Source organism: Notolabrus celidotus, chromosome 7 (assembly GCF_009762535.1).
Source record: "Notolabrus celidotus isolate fNotCel1 chromosome 7, fNotCel1.pri, whole genome shotgun sequence".
NCBI classification, from domain to species: domain Eukaryota; kingdom Metazoa; phylum Chordata; class Actinopteri; order Labriformes; family Labridae; genus Notolabrus; species Notolabrus celidotus.
The window spans coordinates 18072524-18089129 of record NC_048278.1 but is presented as its reverse complement, the minus strand read 5'-3'; the positions used below and the strand labels follow the sequence as shown (position 1 = coordinate 18089129).

At 39.9% G+C, this 16606-nt stretch overlaps 1 protein-coding gene across 1 annotated transcript; it reads left to right on the top strand.

Moving 5' to 3' along the window:
* The first annotated feature begins 3686 nt into the window (after positions 1-3686).
* Positions 3687-16144, top strand: ldlrb (low density lipoprotein receptor b). The gene is made up of 18 exons (XM_034688595.1): positions 3687-3923; positions 8727-8852; positions 9206-9328; positions 9701-10078; positions 10358-10480; positions 10602-10724; positions 10983-11105; positions 11259-11387; positions 11503-11674; positions 11868-12095; positions 12204-12322; positions 12432-12571; positions 12960-13101; positions 13198-13350; positions 13442-13633; positions 14106-14180; positions 14305-14465; positions 14576-16144. Exons 1-18 carry the CDS (start codon positions 3839-3841, stop codon positions 14612-14614), a joined length of 2631 nt encoding a protein of 876 aa, XP_034544486.1. The 5' UTR covers positions 3687-3838; the 3' UTR covers positions 14615-16144.
* The last annotated feature ends 462 nt before the right edge of the window (positions 16145-16606 follow it).

Here is a 16606-nt window from a genome sequence, read left to right as displayed (position 1 = left end):
CTTCATCACCAGAGTGTTTACACTAACATACTATATTCACATTCCCTTTGCTGTTAAGGTGGACAGCAGTCAGCTTTTTAAAGATGATCTGAACAGAAAACAAAGCATCATCCAAGTCACAATTCAACATTCATATATGTCTATTGACAGCATTATTTTAGCAGCTTCATACACTTTCACTTTTGCGTCTTAGCAATGAATCGGATTCTTACAGTTTATAGAAGACAGAAAATATTTGTATGTGTACTGTATGTGTGTGTAGTTGAGACTACCACATAGAAAACCTTTAAAAGAAAATAAGGGGTTAATAAGGAGTTAATAATTGCTTTTCATCCCATGAAGCACCTCTTTGTCATACAGATGTTTGGACCTCTATGTTAAAAGACTGTCGACTATAAGAAGACCACACAATCATAAGACATAAAATCACATGCATGCTCCCATAAAGTGTAAGTGTGTGTGTGTGTGTGTGTGTGTGTGTGTGCGTGTGTGTGTGTGTGTGTGTGTGTGTGTGTGTGTGTGTGTGTTTGTGTTTATGTTTATGTTTATGTTTATTCTTTGATATGATGTTTACATGTAAATGCACAACTGTCCTTCAAACCTTTCAGTGTGTTTGTCTATCTGTCTGTGTGTACATTTATCTTGTCTGTTGACCCTGAGACACTGAACATGATTTTCACATGGCTGCAAAACACACACACACACACACACACACACACACACACACACACACACACACACACACACACACACATACTGTACACACTCAATCAGTATAAGATAAAGTAGTGTACAGTATGCTCTCCTTGTATTGATATAACGTGTGATATGGTACCTTTGTATGATTCTGGGTTTAGTGTTTTTGCAGTGCTGACTGCTGGGATGCTCCCTATGAGAGAAGAACCTATAAGGTAGCTTAGTTCTCTGCCTCTTAAAATCAATTCACATCACTTATTTGTTTCCACTATTAACAGTGTAAGAATATATTAAATTATATTGCATTACATTAGATTAACAAGTGACACTAAATTTGTGCCAAGAAAATGCGGCACATACACATGTTCATACTATAATTGGGCGCATGTAGATATTTTGTCTCAAATTCTGAATTTGATAGAACTAAAAGGTGCCGGACAAATACAAACAGTCGTCAATACAGCCATTTACATGAGGAATACAATACTTTTAACTGTGATGAATCAATTCAATTGGTATATTTAGAATTTATTGTATTATTTTTACCAAACCTTTCAAGAGTAGGACTTGTGGAAAATAGCTTAAAAACCATATCACTGCTGACAGATGAGATAATGTCCTGCTGCCGTAGTATGGGATATCACAAAGGAGGTCAAGAAAAGCTCAGTTTAAATACCATGATTTACAAAACAAAATGTGAACAATCAGTAATTGTGTAAATAGAGGCGTTGAATGCCAAAGGACAAGAGGAGGGGGTTGCAGACGGAGAGAAAGTCAGACTGACCTGGCCAGCTTTGCCGGCTCAACAGCCCAGGTGAGCTGCCTGGTCCAGCAGTGACCTGGACTCTGCTAGACCAGACCACCACATACAAGGGGGGTGGAGGAAACTCAATCAGACTAGGCAGAGATCAGGAGGGCTTGTCACAGATACTAAAATAGAAATTCTGAAGAGGAAAATGGTAACAAAGTCATTGATTTTGTCACAGGTGTGAATGTTAAATAAACTCCAGTTTGAGTGTAGTCCTATTTTTCATGCTGGTTCACTGCGACACCTGAATAGAACAGAGCTGCAGTTAATATCTCTAGTAACACCTGAGTGTTTATGAAAAGTCAAAATGTCTGCTGTGAGTTGTGGTCCTTCATATACTCTGAAAATGTCTAATTTAGGATCGTAAAGAAACACTATTCTTATGTCTAATATTAATTCAACAATTATGATGAATGATCTTAGTTTGACTAAACAGCAGAGTTCAGCATGTGTATGATTCACATATGACTCACAAGTTACTGTCTTATGCAGAAGTCTTTGGAGATAAATTCTGAAGTTGTGTGCGTTAGGTGTAGTTTAAAATGTACCGTGCACATACACACTCACACACACTTTCAGGGTGCCTTTCAGTGGGTGTGTAAACAGTATGTAGTGATGGGTGGGTGTAGCAGAATTTGTAATCCAGCAGCTATTACGACATTCCAGGAATACCTCCCACTGCTCAATCCCTGATTCTTACCACTGAGAGTTAGGCAAGTCCCCCCCCCCCCTACACACACACACACACACACACCTCATAGAACCACTTCCAGTCTGATTCACCTCATAGTTATTACCTCTATTGCCATAAATGAAAAGTCTGTCTGCTTCATTGACTGATGATGCTTGGTGGGTAGCATTTAAAAAACTGAATCACTTCCCTGAGATAAGACAGTTGATATCCACCTCTTTGGAAAAAGCCGGGTACTATCTCCAAATAAATTATCCTCTTTGGAAAAAATTGAAACTTCAGACATCCGCGTCCAAATGACTCATTTTAGTTTTATTAAACCAATATATTAGACCAATATTAAAGGACAGGTTTTTATCTTTCAAAGACACATTTTGCATAATTACATGTGAAATTTTGTTTTGCAAATGTGCTGTTTGTTGTGAAATAGATGCAGTGACCAGGTTCACTGATCATCCTAGTATTCTTAACATTTGAATACTTCAGCAGTAGTTTGATGCTAATGTTTGATACCACTACTGACATTTACACAGGTTTTATGTAGAGTACAGTGATCTCTATCAGAATATGTAAATGCATCTGATGTCTTTGGATTTGTCTTTGTAGGAAAGGTTTTACAAAGTCTTTCTTGAAACAGGAAAGACTTGTTTACATTCAAATGGTTTTTATTTGGTCACACTGGCTGTTAAAATAGGCATTACAGCAAAACCTTTTTGATTTCCAGGACACTGACAGGAGCACCAGAAAAGGCGATTGAACTGTGATACCTTTAACTTCACTAAGCCTCATTATTAGCTTCTTTTACATTTATGTGGGATTTTATAACCCATTACTGAAGTTTGAAGCAAATCAAAATTAGTTTTTTAATGATGTGATTAACAATTCACCTAAAACAAGCAAATTTTTATCATGCATATTTAGTTATACATCAGCAACCCTCAACTAATCTCTATGGGAAACAAACCTACAGTATCAACCCAAAGTTTACCCACAAAAAAAACCTGCTGTAGCACAAGACTGGAAGTGTACAGGTACATTTGTTGTTTCATAAAATCCTCCCTATTGTGGACGTAAAGCTAATAATGAAACAGGCTATGACTATGGTTTTATTTTCACTCTCTACAGTAACATCAGATAAAAAGCTGCTTCCTGCTACAGACACTTTTTGACATCGATAAATGCCTGGGAGTTGAAAACTGCCTTTGTTGGGCCTGTCTTTCAGTTTTTCCATTTCCTTTCATTCATTCTCCATCCTACACGCCGAACACACACACACACACACACACACACACACACACACATAGAGAGAGTGTGGTTTAAGAGGAAGATGGGTGGATGGAGGGGTGATGGAAGGTCGACTAACTCACTCGGTGATGTAGCAACCGTGTGGCTCCGCCCCCCGGCGGTGTTCACGTCGAATTTCAAACATCACACCACTGCTCTGGCACCTCCCTCCTGTCAGCTCCATACAAACTCAGATGGGACTCGGGCCTCTTAATATTTTGCTGGTGCGCACACCCTCAGCGTGACTCTGCTGTCTGGCCGCTCTGTCGGAACCACTCTTTAAAGCACAAACCCACTCCCTTCATACCTGGGTGACTTTTCTCCAGCTGGCATACAAGGGGCAATAAAGAGGACTGGACATGTTGGAGACATGGGAGAGAGGAATCACCGGACTTTCCGCATGGTGCTGTCTGCTGATGCTGATTCATTCTGTGCCTCAAACAGGTAAGAAAAGCGTTCCTTGATCTGACATTTCCTGAAAGAATCTCTAGGATGTCGAGGTTAGTGAGGCTTACTTAATACAACTGTGCTTAAAATACCGGGTAAATTAAATTAGTCAATTTTAATGTTTTAAAATAAACGTCCATTTCACATTTGCTCTGTATTATTTGTGCACTAGTGGTTGTTTAAACTTGGCACGTTTAAATGTTTCCATATGCTAATGTGGCGAGCAGGACCTGCGAATGAGGATATTTACTTTTTCGATGTAAAACAATCACTGTATGTTAAACGTTTTGTGTCTTCAACTTTAAATGACATATTTTATAAGATAATTATAATAAGGCTAGTGGTTTTTAAACAATATATCTTTGACAACAACTCTGTGAGGTTTACATGTTGTAAAAATGAATGGGATACGGACCGCGCTCTGATTGGTTCTGTTCCAGAGTGTAACCGAGCAGCCAATCACGTTCGTCCGTGCTGCTGGTTTTAGGTTTCAGGTGGGCGGGAGTAATGGGAAACAGGCTGTCAGCGAGCAAGGGTGCGGCTACAACTCCAGCGGGTTATCATCATCATCCCCCCCGCAGCAGATGTATTACGGGATTTTACATCATTGTACAAAGACATGTGTAGTACAGTAAAACCTTTTTTTTTTTTCAGAGAAAATAGAATCGATATTATGAAGGACGATATTTAGAAACTTTATTTAATAATAGGACTAGTTTTGATATATAAATGACAACGTACTCAACAAGAAGATTTAAAGGGGGATGACTGAGATTGAAGAAAAAACAGTAGCCTATACTTTCAATATAATTCATATGCTGTTCTGTCTTCTGTGTTGTTTCCTATAACATACAACCAAATTAAGAAATGGTGATATATGCATATAAAGTACTTATACTTCACAGAAATGCAGAATCAAACCGAATAATTAGAAGTTATTTTATAAAATTACTTGACAATCATAGTCTAAAATCATTAATGTTTAGTTTCTGGAGCCAAAGGCAAATTGAAGAGCATTCAGCCTCAAATTGTTGATCAAAGTTTGCTTTTAATCTTAATACAGCTAACAGGATTGGTCAGCACTGACCCTAATGCCCTGTAGGCCAACAATGTGGTAAGAATTAGGCTTCACCCCCTTTTTTCAGGTGCTCTAGTTATCCCCAATAATCTTTACTCTACTCACGCAGCTTTACTGATTAAAACTTTTTTTCCCACTTTGTTTCACACACTTTCCGTCATTAGATTTACTTGTCTGTGTGGTACAGGAAACAATCCTGTTTAAAAGCCTGGCTTTGGTTAGTTTAATGCATTCATTCTGTGTTTAAAATACTCCTGAAATGAGGCATGGCCATGCTTTGCAGTGAAGACGAGTGGGAGGAAAAAGGTCTACATGGGAGACTAAACTTTCACTGCAATGACTCATGCAGGCATTACAGTGGAGTTTCATCTATCAATCATTTGGAAATTCCTCTATAGCACACTGTACAATTAGAGGGCTGCAGCCACTTACTCAGCATTCATTGAAGTCTGTCGCTGTAGTGAATACATAACCGGAAAGGAAAGAGACAAACCTTGGGAGAAAGCCGCACCAGAAATGTGCAGCATTGGGATTTTTCTACAAATAGTGACCTCATTGCATGGTTTTAAATGTCAAGACTTGGATGCACTTTCTAGACTCAAAGTCTTACTTTTAGATCGTTGGATTTGTGACTTCTGGGCACCTAAACTTAACATTAGCATGGAGAAGTATTGATATATAACCACAGTAAACTCTTCTGATTTAAGTAGAGGATTACTAAACCAGCGCAAATACAGATTCAAAACAGAGATGCCTGCTACTCATCTCCATGATGATCACGTGTCCTGGTTATTAATTAACTCTGGGCTGTCTGAGTCAATAAACACACCTCTCTCTGACGGTTATTGGTGTGTGGTGCATTTATAAGCCATAAAAAGACAGGAACCCATTGTCAGTGTCCAAAGTCACATGTTGTCACAAAGGAGGATTGTTGTCATGCTGATGACGTACACCATTCATTCTGTCAGTGTTTGTTGTCCAACCAGTGTTTGTTAAGTATCATACATTTTGAAGCTGACCTTAGCCACAGTATGGTGTGTGTTTATAGTAGTTCTCTGCTATCCTTTCATGGTAGTGTAACGACTGGGTGGTTTCCTGGTTGTCAGGTTTTGCACTGTGGTTATATATAGCAACTGAATGATTCAGTTTTTCTGCAGAAGCAAAAGAGGCCCGGAAGATACTGTTCAAACAGGTCTTTGCACCTGAGGTCTGTGGCCTTATGTTGGGCACGGAAGCTGCATGCATGTAGTTCTACTGCTGTTATAAGTAAGATGCAGTTGTGGTTTCCAAACTCAGCTTGCTTACGAGTGCCTGACAGAGTTTGAAAAGCAACATATTTTAGGCGTTGGTAACTGAGTTCCATTTTTACATAAGCTACCTGTGCTAAAGGACACTTCGAACAATTAATTTGGCCTTTGCTTTTGTTCAAAGTGAAGAAAATATTGGTGAGAAAGTGGAGTTGACCTACTGCAAAGGGCTAAGGGTTGAAGTCAAACCATGGACTGATGCAGCTAGTACTTTGATTCTGCACATGGGTGATGCTTTCAAACTGTCAAGCTAAACCAGGGCCCCTTAAGAACACCTTTAAAGCGGCAGGAAGGCTCACTGAGTGGCCAATTTGCGTCTTTAAAATTAAAATTTGTTAAATTAATATTAAGGATTTGGAAAATTGGACTTGAGATGCTCATATGTAAAAGAGTGATTTATGAGTTCTTCCTTCGTAAGCTAAACCCCTCAAACGTATCACCACAGAATAGACTCAACATAGAGCATAAGAGGGGACCTCCTCTTGCTGAGGGTGTTCCTGGGAGACTCGTGACCCACATGTGGAGGCTGCAGGGAAGATTAGCAGTAGAAAATGAAAACAGTGGACACTGGAAGGTCAGGAAGTGCTTGCGTTTGACCTACTTTTGTTCCTTCTTCTAGAAACGGAATGAATGAGCTGCTCCTTAAAAGGGAAGTCTTTAAATGTTGTACTGTAAATCAATGAGCACATATCTTGTGGAACAGCTGGAGTCAGCTTTGGAAACTCTGTTCCTGGAACTCATGCTGGCAGGATGCCTGGTCTCTCTTTCAAGTATGTGTGGGAGCATTTGTGGTTTCCCAAAAGAAGTGCACTGGAAGCGTCTCTAAAGACCAGCCAAAATTTTAAAAGATGAAACTCCCAAGAATAGTAAAAAAAAAAAAAAGAAAGAAAAGAAAAGTATATCAAACTCTTCTGTTTTTGTTCACACATTCTCATAGCAGAAAGGAGGCAACTTTTGGTGGTGAGCCCAGAAGGTATTGTCTTCTAAATTTTGTTATGAGTCAGACCTGTTTTGTTTTTTTAAGCCAGCATCACTAAGTCTCACTCACGTTGACAGACTTCCTTGTGTTTAGTGTCCCCGCCTCTGTCTGTGGGTCGCCGTAGTAATGCTGTTATGAGGAATGCCTCTCTGAGACCAATCAGCTCCTGGTGGTGTGATTGTTCAACTCCTCCCTTCTATTGTCTTAAAGGGATAGTCTGTCATGTCAGGAGGAACAGTTGGGACAAAAATGATGGAGGATGACACACACAAAAAACTTGCTACACACTTGCAGGAGTGTGAAATGGCCTGTGTTGATCTCACACATGTGATGTTGAGGTCCTCTTTGCTCTGAATAGAGGCTTCACCGAGGTGTGATCATCTTGGGGGTGTGACCTCTGAGCCCAAAATACACCATGGTCAGTCAAAGGCCTCACCACTTCAGACTTTTTTTCCTCAGACTGAGTAGTAAAGCTGTTGGCACGGTCATGATAAAAGAGGACTATGAGTCCTGTGTCATACCTGAAATGTGTCACCCCATTGTGAAATAAGGTGTGTGTAGTTTGGCTAAGCCAGCATTCCTTTTGTCACACAAACACATATGGTTACAATATTATATGATACAATATGTTTCAATGGGATAAACAATGTTACAGTGCGATACATTAAGATATGATATGATATGATCCAACAGAATATGATACAATAGACTTTATCTATGGTAACATTACTATTTGCTAAACCTGTATGTACACCTGGGGATCTAAGATATCAATATATTATTTTTAGATATGTAACAAAACATTCTAAAGAATAAAAAAATGTCAATTAAAAACATCTTCAACAATTATCCAATATCTATCCAACAGTTTTTAGCCTGTTTCTTTTCTATTGAATCTGCTGTTTATTATTCCATGCATTCTTATTTTCTTTTTCTCACATTTCAACTTTAATTCTATAATAAATATAGCCTTGAAGGTCCTAACTCGACGTGAAAACATTGGATGGTTTGATGGATATATATATAGTTTTGTAGTAATGACTACATGTGTGCCATGCAGAGTAAAGAAGACTATACTGTTTATTTTGTGATGCATTAGGAGGGGCTTTCTCTGTCCAAATATTTAACATTTGTCTCATGTTATCATATCTGGTTTAAACATGAGCCAGGGAGCCACAAAGTCTTGTTATCTTCATTTGGTAGTCTCCTCTTAGTCCAGCAAAGAGAAGGTGTGGCTTTTTCACTGTCTCTTATCAAAACGGTGTCCTTTAATTGTCACTTTGTGTAATTTTCAGTTAAATATTTACAGCAAAAGGACATTAGTTTTTGAGTCGACACAAGCCCATGTTACCACATCATGCTTACAAGCAAGAAAGTGCAAGTTGTAGTTTGTTATCATGTTGTGTTTAAAAATGTAACTATGTCATCATTCACAGATGCAGCCTTGACATGCAGCTCCACTCAGTTAAAGTGTGGGAATGGGAGGTGCATCACTCACAGGTGGATTTGTGATGGGACAGACGATTGTGGTGATGGAACAGACGAGTTACCAGAAACCTGTGGTAGGTTATGTTTCCCAACCAAAATTTAAGCCAAACTTATATATATCTAGATGCAACAATGAACTATTTTACCCAACATTAATCAACTCACAAAGTAACACCAATAAGGGACTAAGAATTATAACTTCAAACAGCCAAAAGATTCTAATTTGCTATCATATCTGAATAAGGAAAACGTCAATCTGCACATTTGAGAGGTTGGAAACATCACAAACATTACAGTAGCTACAACAGTAAATGGATAAGGCACAATTGTCGTTCATTATAGCAATATATTCTCACTTTTATCACAAGACATACCTTTCTGCCAATAAATAAACTAATTTAGTAACACTTTCTGTTTCTGCCTACAGCAACCAAAACATGTCTTCAGTCAGAGTTCAACTGCGGCGCTCCCATGCACCAGTGTATACCTGGAAGCTGGCACTGTGATGGCAAGGCTGACTGCAGGAACGGTGCTGACGAGACAAACTGCAGTAAGTTTATTTCCTGACGTATCTACACACTCCTAACAACAAACAGATCAATAACAATAACAACAATAACAAAATCTCATAATGTTTGTAGACAAATAAATATAGAAATAAATTACTACTCAACTAAAGTTAAAGCTGCTGTTGGTAGGAATGGTCTAAAAAAACTGTACTTTTTTTCTGCTTTTCTGTAGTGTTGACATTCAAATTCTCTTTCCAAACTGATGTTTATATCACGACTACCAACAGCAGCTTTAAATAAAAAGTAAAAAAAAAATTGGATCCAGACGATGACTTTGTTGTGTTATACTACTGGCTATCTCTTGTTAAAACAGCACATAAACGCATCTCCCCCTCTCTACTCTTCCTCCACAGCGGCCAAACAATGCAAAGATGGCGAGTTTCAGTGCACCAATGGCCAGTGTATATCCACCGCCTTCGTTTGCGACAAAGACAACGACTGTTCCGACGGCTCAGACGAGGCTTCCTGCCCCAAACCCACCTGCAGCTCTCTCTCTTTCCAGTGTCACAACTCAGTGTGTGTCCCGGCGCTGTGGCGCTGCGACGGAGATCGTGACTGTGCCGATGGGTCTGATGAGTGGCCGGAGAACTGTGAGGGGCGGACACATGTGAAGACAGCGGTGACCTGTGGTGTCCATGAGTTCCAGTGCACGAGCGGGGAGTGTATTAACAACAGCTGGAGGTGTGATGGAGGCATGGACTGCCAGGACCGATCGGATGAGGTCAACTGCAGTAAGTTGGCTTTCTTGTTAATGATATTAATTCCCAATTTAAAAAAAAAAAAAAAAAAACTTCATCCATCCCCTCTTCTGCAAACCTATTCTTCTTGATAAATCTAATCTGACTCATATTTATCGCCCACTTTAGAAAACGGAGTCTAACATTCAGCCTATTCATTCTTGAGCATACAAAATCACAGTCACAGGAAGGAATCGTTGCAGATCATCAGTCCAGTGTCCTCTTACTGCTTCTTTCTTTTCATGCCTTACTCAACTTGTCTTCTTTCTCTAGGTCTTCCCACATGTGGTCCAGATCAGTTCCAGTGTAATGATGGTACCTGTATCCATGGCAGCCTCCAGTGTGACAGACAGCATGACTGCAGGGACCTCAGTGATGAAATTGGCTGTCACATAGGTGAGCCAAAAGAGATGAATGCTCATATTATTTTCTTCATGACCTATGGACAAGTCTTTGTAAAACATTTTTAGATCATTGAGTCATAGCTGAACTCGTACTTCTCTGTTCCTCTCTGCAGATAGTGTATGTGAAGGCCCCACCAAGTTCAAGTGTAGAAGCGGGGAGTGTATCAGCATGGAGAAAGTGTGCGACAAACAGAGGGACTGCAGGGACTGGTCTGATGAACCTGTCAAAGAGTGTGGTGAGTTGAGACTTGCTTTACCAGCCACCAAGAATCAGAACTAAGAAGAGTGTCAGAGGTTGGGTTTACACTTAGAGAAAGTTTAACCACAGCACAGCCCGGAAAATATGATCAGGACAACTAGCTAAGCAGCTTTGGCTGACTGGCTTGGAGAGATGGGGTTTAAAAGAGTGGGTTCATTGTCAATTTGAGCTACTAAAAGGAAAATGTTTTTTAATGGATTGTATTATAAGGCTCTGTGTATGTGTGTCTCCACAGGCAACAACGAGTGCTTGATCGACAGAGGCGGCTGCTCCCAAATCTGCAATGATCTAAAGGTTGGCTACAACTGCTCCTGCCATTCTGGATACAGACTGAAGATGGACAATAAAACCTGTGAAGGTGAGAGGGGCAATTCTGAAAACGAAAACAGAGTATGCTTCAGAGAGTATGCTTCAGCAAGCTTTAGGCCAATTAGATGTACTTTGAAATGACTTGAGTTTGTAGGAAAAGGCCATCTATCACTCAACCACCCTCTTGTTGCTCCACCTACAGACATTGATGAATGTGCTGTGCCGGACACTTGCAGTCAGATCTGCATCAACCTACCCGGCAGCTACAAGTGTGATTGTGAGACCGGCTATGAGATCGACCCAATGAGCAAGACGTGCAAGGCTGAATCAGGTAAAGTTTGAAAGAAAGTCTCAGCCCACACTTGTCCTATTATCTGAAATATCCTGTAGATTTGAATTAAGGACTATATGCAATGTTTAATTATTCTGTTGTTTTTGTCCTCCAGGCACTGTGCCCACCCTCTACTTCACCAATAGACATGAGGTGAGGAAGATGACAGTGGACCGAAGGGAGTACATCCGTCTCATCCCTGAGTTGAAGAACGCGGTGGCTTTGGACATAGACGTGCCCAACAAGATGATCTTCTGGTCTGATCTGTCCCTGAAGAAAATCTACAGGTCAGAGAGACTCCAAAAACGTCCTGGATCTTCTTTTTTGTCTTGGTTTTGCAGAGTTTTAGTAAGATCTGTGGCAGAAAGCTTTGTCAAGTCAATGACAATAATTTGAGTTAAAGACTTTAATGTAGGCTGAAGTACAGACAGAGCAGTACCCATGGCTAACATGAAACTCTCAACCTTTTCATACTGATAGCTCCAAGTTAGATGTGGCCAGTGAGTCCTCTCAACATACTATAGTGATTGGGAGTGGGATTGAGGCGCCAGAAGGCATTGCAGTGGATTGGATCCATGGCAACATCTACTGGACTGACAGCAATTTAAGGACAATCTCTGTGGCAACGACAGACGGCAGCAAGAGGAGAACCTTGATCAAAGAAAACCTGGACAAGCCCAGAGCCATCACAATTGACCCAGTAAACAAGTAAGTGTAAACACAACGGGTTGATGGTTCGTTTCTTGTTTTTAGGATCAACTGAAGGATTTTGTTGATCTTTGGCTCATTATTTCCATTCTCCTGTGTTCTCTCCAGCTTTATGTATTGGACAGACTGGGGTGAGGACGCCAGGATAGAGAGGAGTGGGTTGAATGGAGCTGATCGCACTGTGCTGGTGACGGATGGCATCGTGTGGCCTAATGGCATCACCCTTGGTAAGCATGGGTGAACTGAATGTATTCAAAAACCTCAATTTAAGCTGTGGTAGCATGCAGTTTTAATGGTCAGTCTAATATATCTGTCTTTGTGTGTTTTCCTGGACAGACATGAATAACCAGCGTCTGTACTGGGTGGACTCCAAGTTGCATACCTTGTCCAGTGTTGATATGAATGGGGGAACTCGACATAATCTAATTCACAGTGTAGAGAAACTCTCCCACCCTCTCTCTCTGGCTGTGTTTGAGGTTAGTAACAAAGCCAACATGTCTCAATATGACAATGAAGTCATTGAGGGTTTAATGTGCTCAGGTCATGTTGTTAATTCTTGCCATTTAATGGAAAGTTGAACTGAACTTGGCTACTTGTGGTTACAAGCATTAACATAATCATCATTGAGACTATGATCCCTCTCTGACCAGTGAAATCCAGCTAATGCACTGTAAGATTCCTCTAGCTGAAATGGTTTAGAAGTATAATGAGCTGAGTCTGTACTTTATTCTCCATAAACTTGGATCATTGGTGCTAATTCTTAATCAGACTTTATAATTAATCAGTGTCAGGAAATGTGTGCAAATGACAAACTAATCAATTTGAAGAATGTTGTTAATCAAGGGGCGTTTATCTTTTAAACAGGAGAAAGTGTTTTGGACAGACATGACCAACAGCGCTGTTTTTAGTGCCAACCGCCTGACAGGAAAGAACATCACCAAGCTAGCTATGGACCTGGTCCAGCCAGAAGACATTGTACTGTACCATGACCTCAAGCAGCCAATCGGTACAAAAACATCACTCACTCTAGGCCTATTTTAAAAAACATTAATGAGGCCATGAAATTATTTCTTATGCTTGAGTTCACCTTCTTATCTTGCAGGTACAAACTGGTGCAGAGAGAGAAACAGTATCAATGGAGGTTGTGAGTTTCTGTGCCTACCTGCCCCTGTTATCAACCAGCGCTCCCCCAAATTCACTTGCGCCTGTCCTGACAACTCAACCATGGCATCTGATATGAAGAGATGTGTGACTGGTAGGTGTCCTCTGTACATTGAAGAACAAATAAACACAAAGTTAGCATCAAGTTATGAGTTATCTGATCTTTATATTCATAATCCTTGCAGCCTCAGTTGCCCCTCCTCCTGAGAAGAAAACTGTTGCACCTCTTCCACCCAAAGCTCCAACAGAGGCTACCAAGCCCGTTCAGCCTCTTCCTACCACAACTACAGCTACCACCAGAGCTCCAGAAAAACCCCAGAGTGCCTCATCTAGCCAACCCACACAGAGCACACAGCAGCCTGCTGCCACTGCTCAAGGTATGGGAAGGGATTTTGAGAAACTGCTGGAAAAATGCTATGTTTGATAAAATGATAACAATAAGATGGTTTATTGTGCTCATCTTATGTCCATTTACTAATGCAAAAAGGAGTTAGTTTTCAACCATGCTAGTATTTTTATATTGGTTGTTATAATACATTTAGTGATACCCTGACTTTGCAATGCAGTCATCTGGTAATTTATTTTGTTCAATACTTTAACATAATACCTGCAGTATATTACTTAATTCATTCTTTAAACATATTAGCATGCTGGTGTTAATACTTGGCTTGAAGCAGCTGCTGTTCATGAGTACTGCCTTGAGGGTGAGCTAGCATAGCTGTAACCTACGATGAGTTTAGTTGGGCTTTTACAGGGGCTGTTGTTGGGCAGTTTCTTGTCTCTCAAGCATCCTGAAGCTAAGCTAAGCAGGAAAATGGAAAAAAAATATTGTTCTCTCTGCTCTTTCAGGTAACAGATTAGCAGCTTTGCCTGAAGAAGCTCCCTCATCCCATCCTATTGCACTATATGTTGTGTTGCCAATAAGTAAGTTTTACATTCAACACTTCATGGCTTAACTCACTTTCACAAACAACATAAATGTCTCTTTAATTCAGACACACTTTCAAAGCTTATCACCAATGACCTTCAATTCCTGTTTGCTCTGTAGTGATGCTGGCCCTGCTGGTCTTTGGAGCAATGTTACTATTGAGACACTGGCGTCTGAAGAACACCAACACTATCCACTTTGACAACCCTGTGTATCAGAAAACCACAGAGGACGAGCTCCACATCTGCAGGACCAGCTCCGATGGCTACGTGTATCCTCAGGTATGTTCGTTTAATACCAAGTAACTTTGCTTTCAGTGAAATATAGTCTGTGAAATTGTAGACCGTTTAACAGCGTTGCTTATACCAATGTTATTTGTTTTTTATTGCAGAGGCAAATACTAAGCATGGAGGACATGGATGTTGCATGACCCAAAGATGAAGAAGACACCACCTTTATTTTGAAGTGATTTTGTTTAATGCAAATGTGACGCAACTAAGGCCATTATTTTCCACTGCTGCTGCTGCTGCTTAACAGCCCCCCCCCTTCCCCGTGGTGACCTCATTCTGTGGCTTATGTTTCTGACCTCAGCACTGTGCCGTCCAAGTCTGAAGAAAGAACAAAAGAAAAAAGAAGATCTTCAAAACTTCAGCATGAAAAAGTAACTCTAGGAAGCCATTTGGTCTGACCATAAACTGGTTTCTAAATGAAGGACTAATGCCAGTTTCTGAAGACACTGATCTTAACCTCAGAGCCTTGCCTCTTTTGAAGCTAGCTGAAAATTGTCCATAGAAGCATTCTGGTCTGTGAAGCAGATGTTTGAATACTTCAACACCAACACACAGTTTGACTGTTAATTACTTCATTATATATGACAAGAGTGACATGTTTAGCCAGTTTAACTTGAAAAGCCTGACCCTTTTTGTCTTAAGTCACACCTGTGCCTTCCAACCACACTCTTATCAAGTGGAGTCTATTGGATGAAGTCCTTACTGACCCCAATACATTGAAATCAGCCTCTGCGGTAGTTACTATTTTTTAGCTGTGATTAACATTATTGTTGTACATAAATGTGTAATTGTAAACTTCTTTATTCCATGGTACAGATTTGCACCTTTGGTGGCTCCAATATCAGAGGCATTTGTCTTCACTATCATGCATCATAGTCTATCTAAATCTTAAATCACACTTAACAAAGTGCTCTTAGCTTCAAACAGGTTACATGTTGGAGTGTGGAGAGTCACAGATGGTTTACATTTTAAGTGAAAATGCTGCAGAGTTTTATGAAGTCAACCAAAATGAAGAAAGTTGAGTGAAGATGTAATTGTAGCTGATTACTTATAAAACACTGTACATAGTTCCTGTAAATACTTTGTAAAACACTCATGTTCAGTTCGGTGTTTTTTACATTTGTAAATTTAATTGGAGAATTATTGTAAATATGTTAGAGATTCCTTTATTTATTTATGGAAATATCTAAGAGAGGGTCATCGATTATTGTCATCTGGATCTAAATACAGTAATGCTACAGAAAAGCACCTTCGATGGTGATGTTTGTTCTAGCTAAACCTGTTTGATTCTCACATTTTACAGCTGTTATTTATCCAATGTTCAATCAAACCTTTGGACACCTGCTCAGCTCTGTGTGTTTAAGGCACTGCAGAGTAGTGCTCGTTGTTACAAACTGAAGACGCTGTCTTTGTTCCTTACACTTTTTTAGTGATCAATCAAATAATTTATTTTGCTGTTGCCTTTTTGTTTGTAGGACTTATTTTTTCACTGTGAAATTAAGGCACATACTGAGGGTGTTCAATGCAGGTGGTTCTTTGTCACAGCAAACTGTATGTATAGAACCAAGATGATGCACAGGTGCCTGCTTGACAATGCACATTGCCTTGTTTGTCTTTGGTTGTATTTATCTTTTTTCCCCCCTTTTTCTAAAATAAAAGAAAGAAACGTATCCCGTCTTTTACTTTACTGAGAGTAGGTTGTACCATGACTGAGCTAAATTGCAGAAATGAGATATAAACTGATGTCAGCACTGTCTCACAGAGCTGTCCACTGACAAGCTCATTACTCTAACACTTGGCACACTGACTCCCTGAAACCTGTTTATGTTGCCAGGAAATGTTACCATCGCTGTCCATCTACAACACAACCATTACATGCAGGCCGATTGGATGGATGCTTTATGCAATCAACAGCAGACCCTTCCTTCTTATTCTCTGTCCTAATCTTAAGAGCAGATCTATTTTACATGATGAGGCATTTTATGTTCCTGTACCAAAGCCAGCACAAATAATTGTGTTTCCTGACATTTAAACCCACTGCTGGTATCATCTGTGGGTTTTGTTTCAGGATAAAAGCTACTGAGTTTATGTCATATCTTCTATGTCTCTTAAAATTACCTTCAACTGAATTA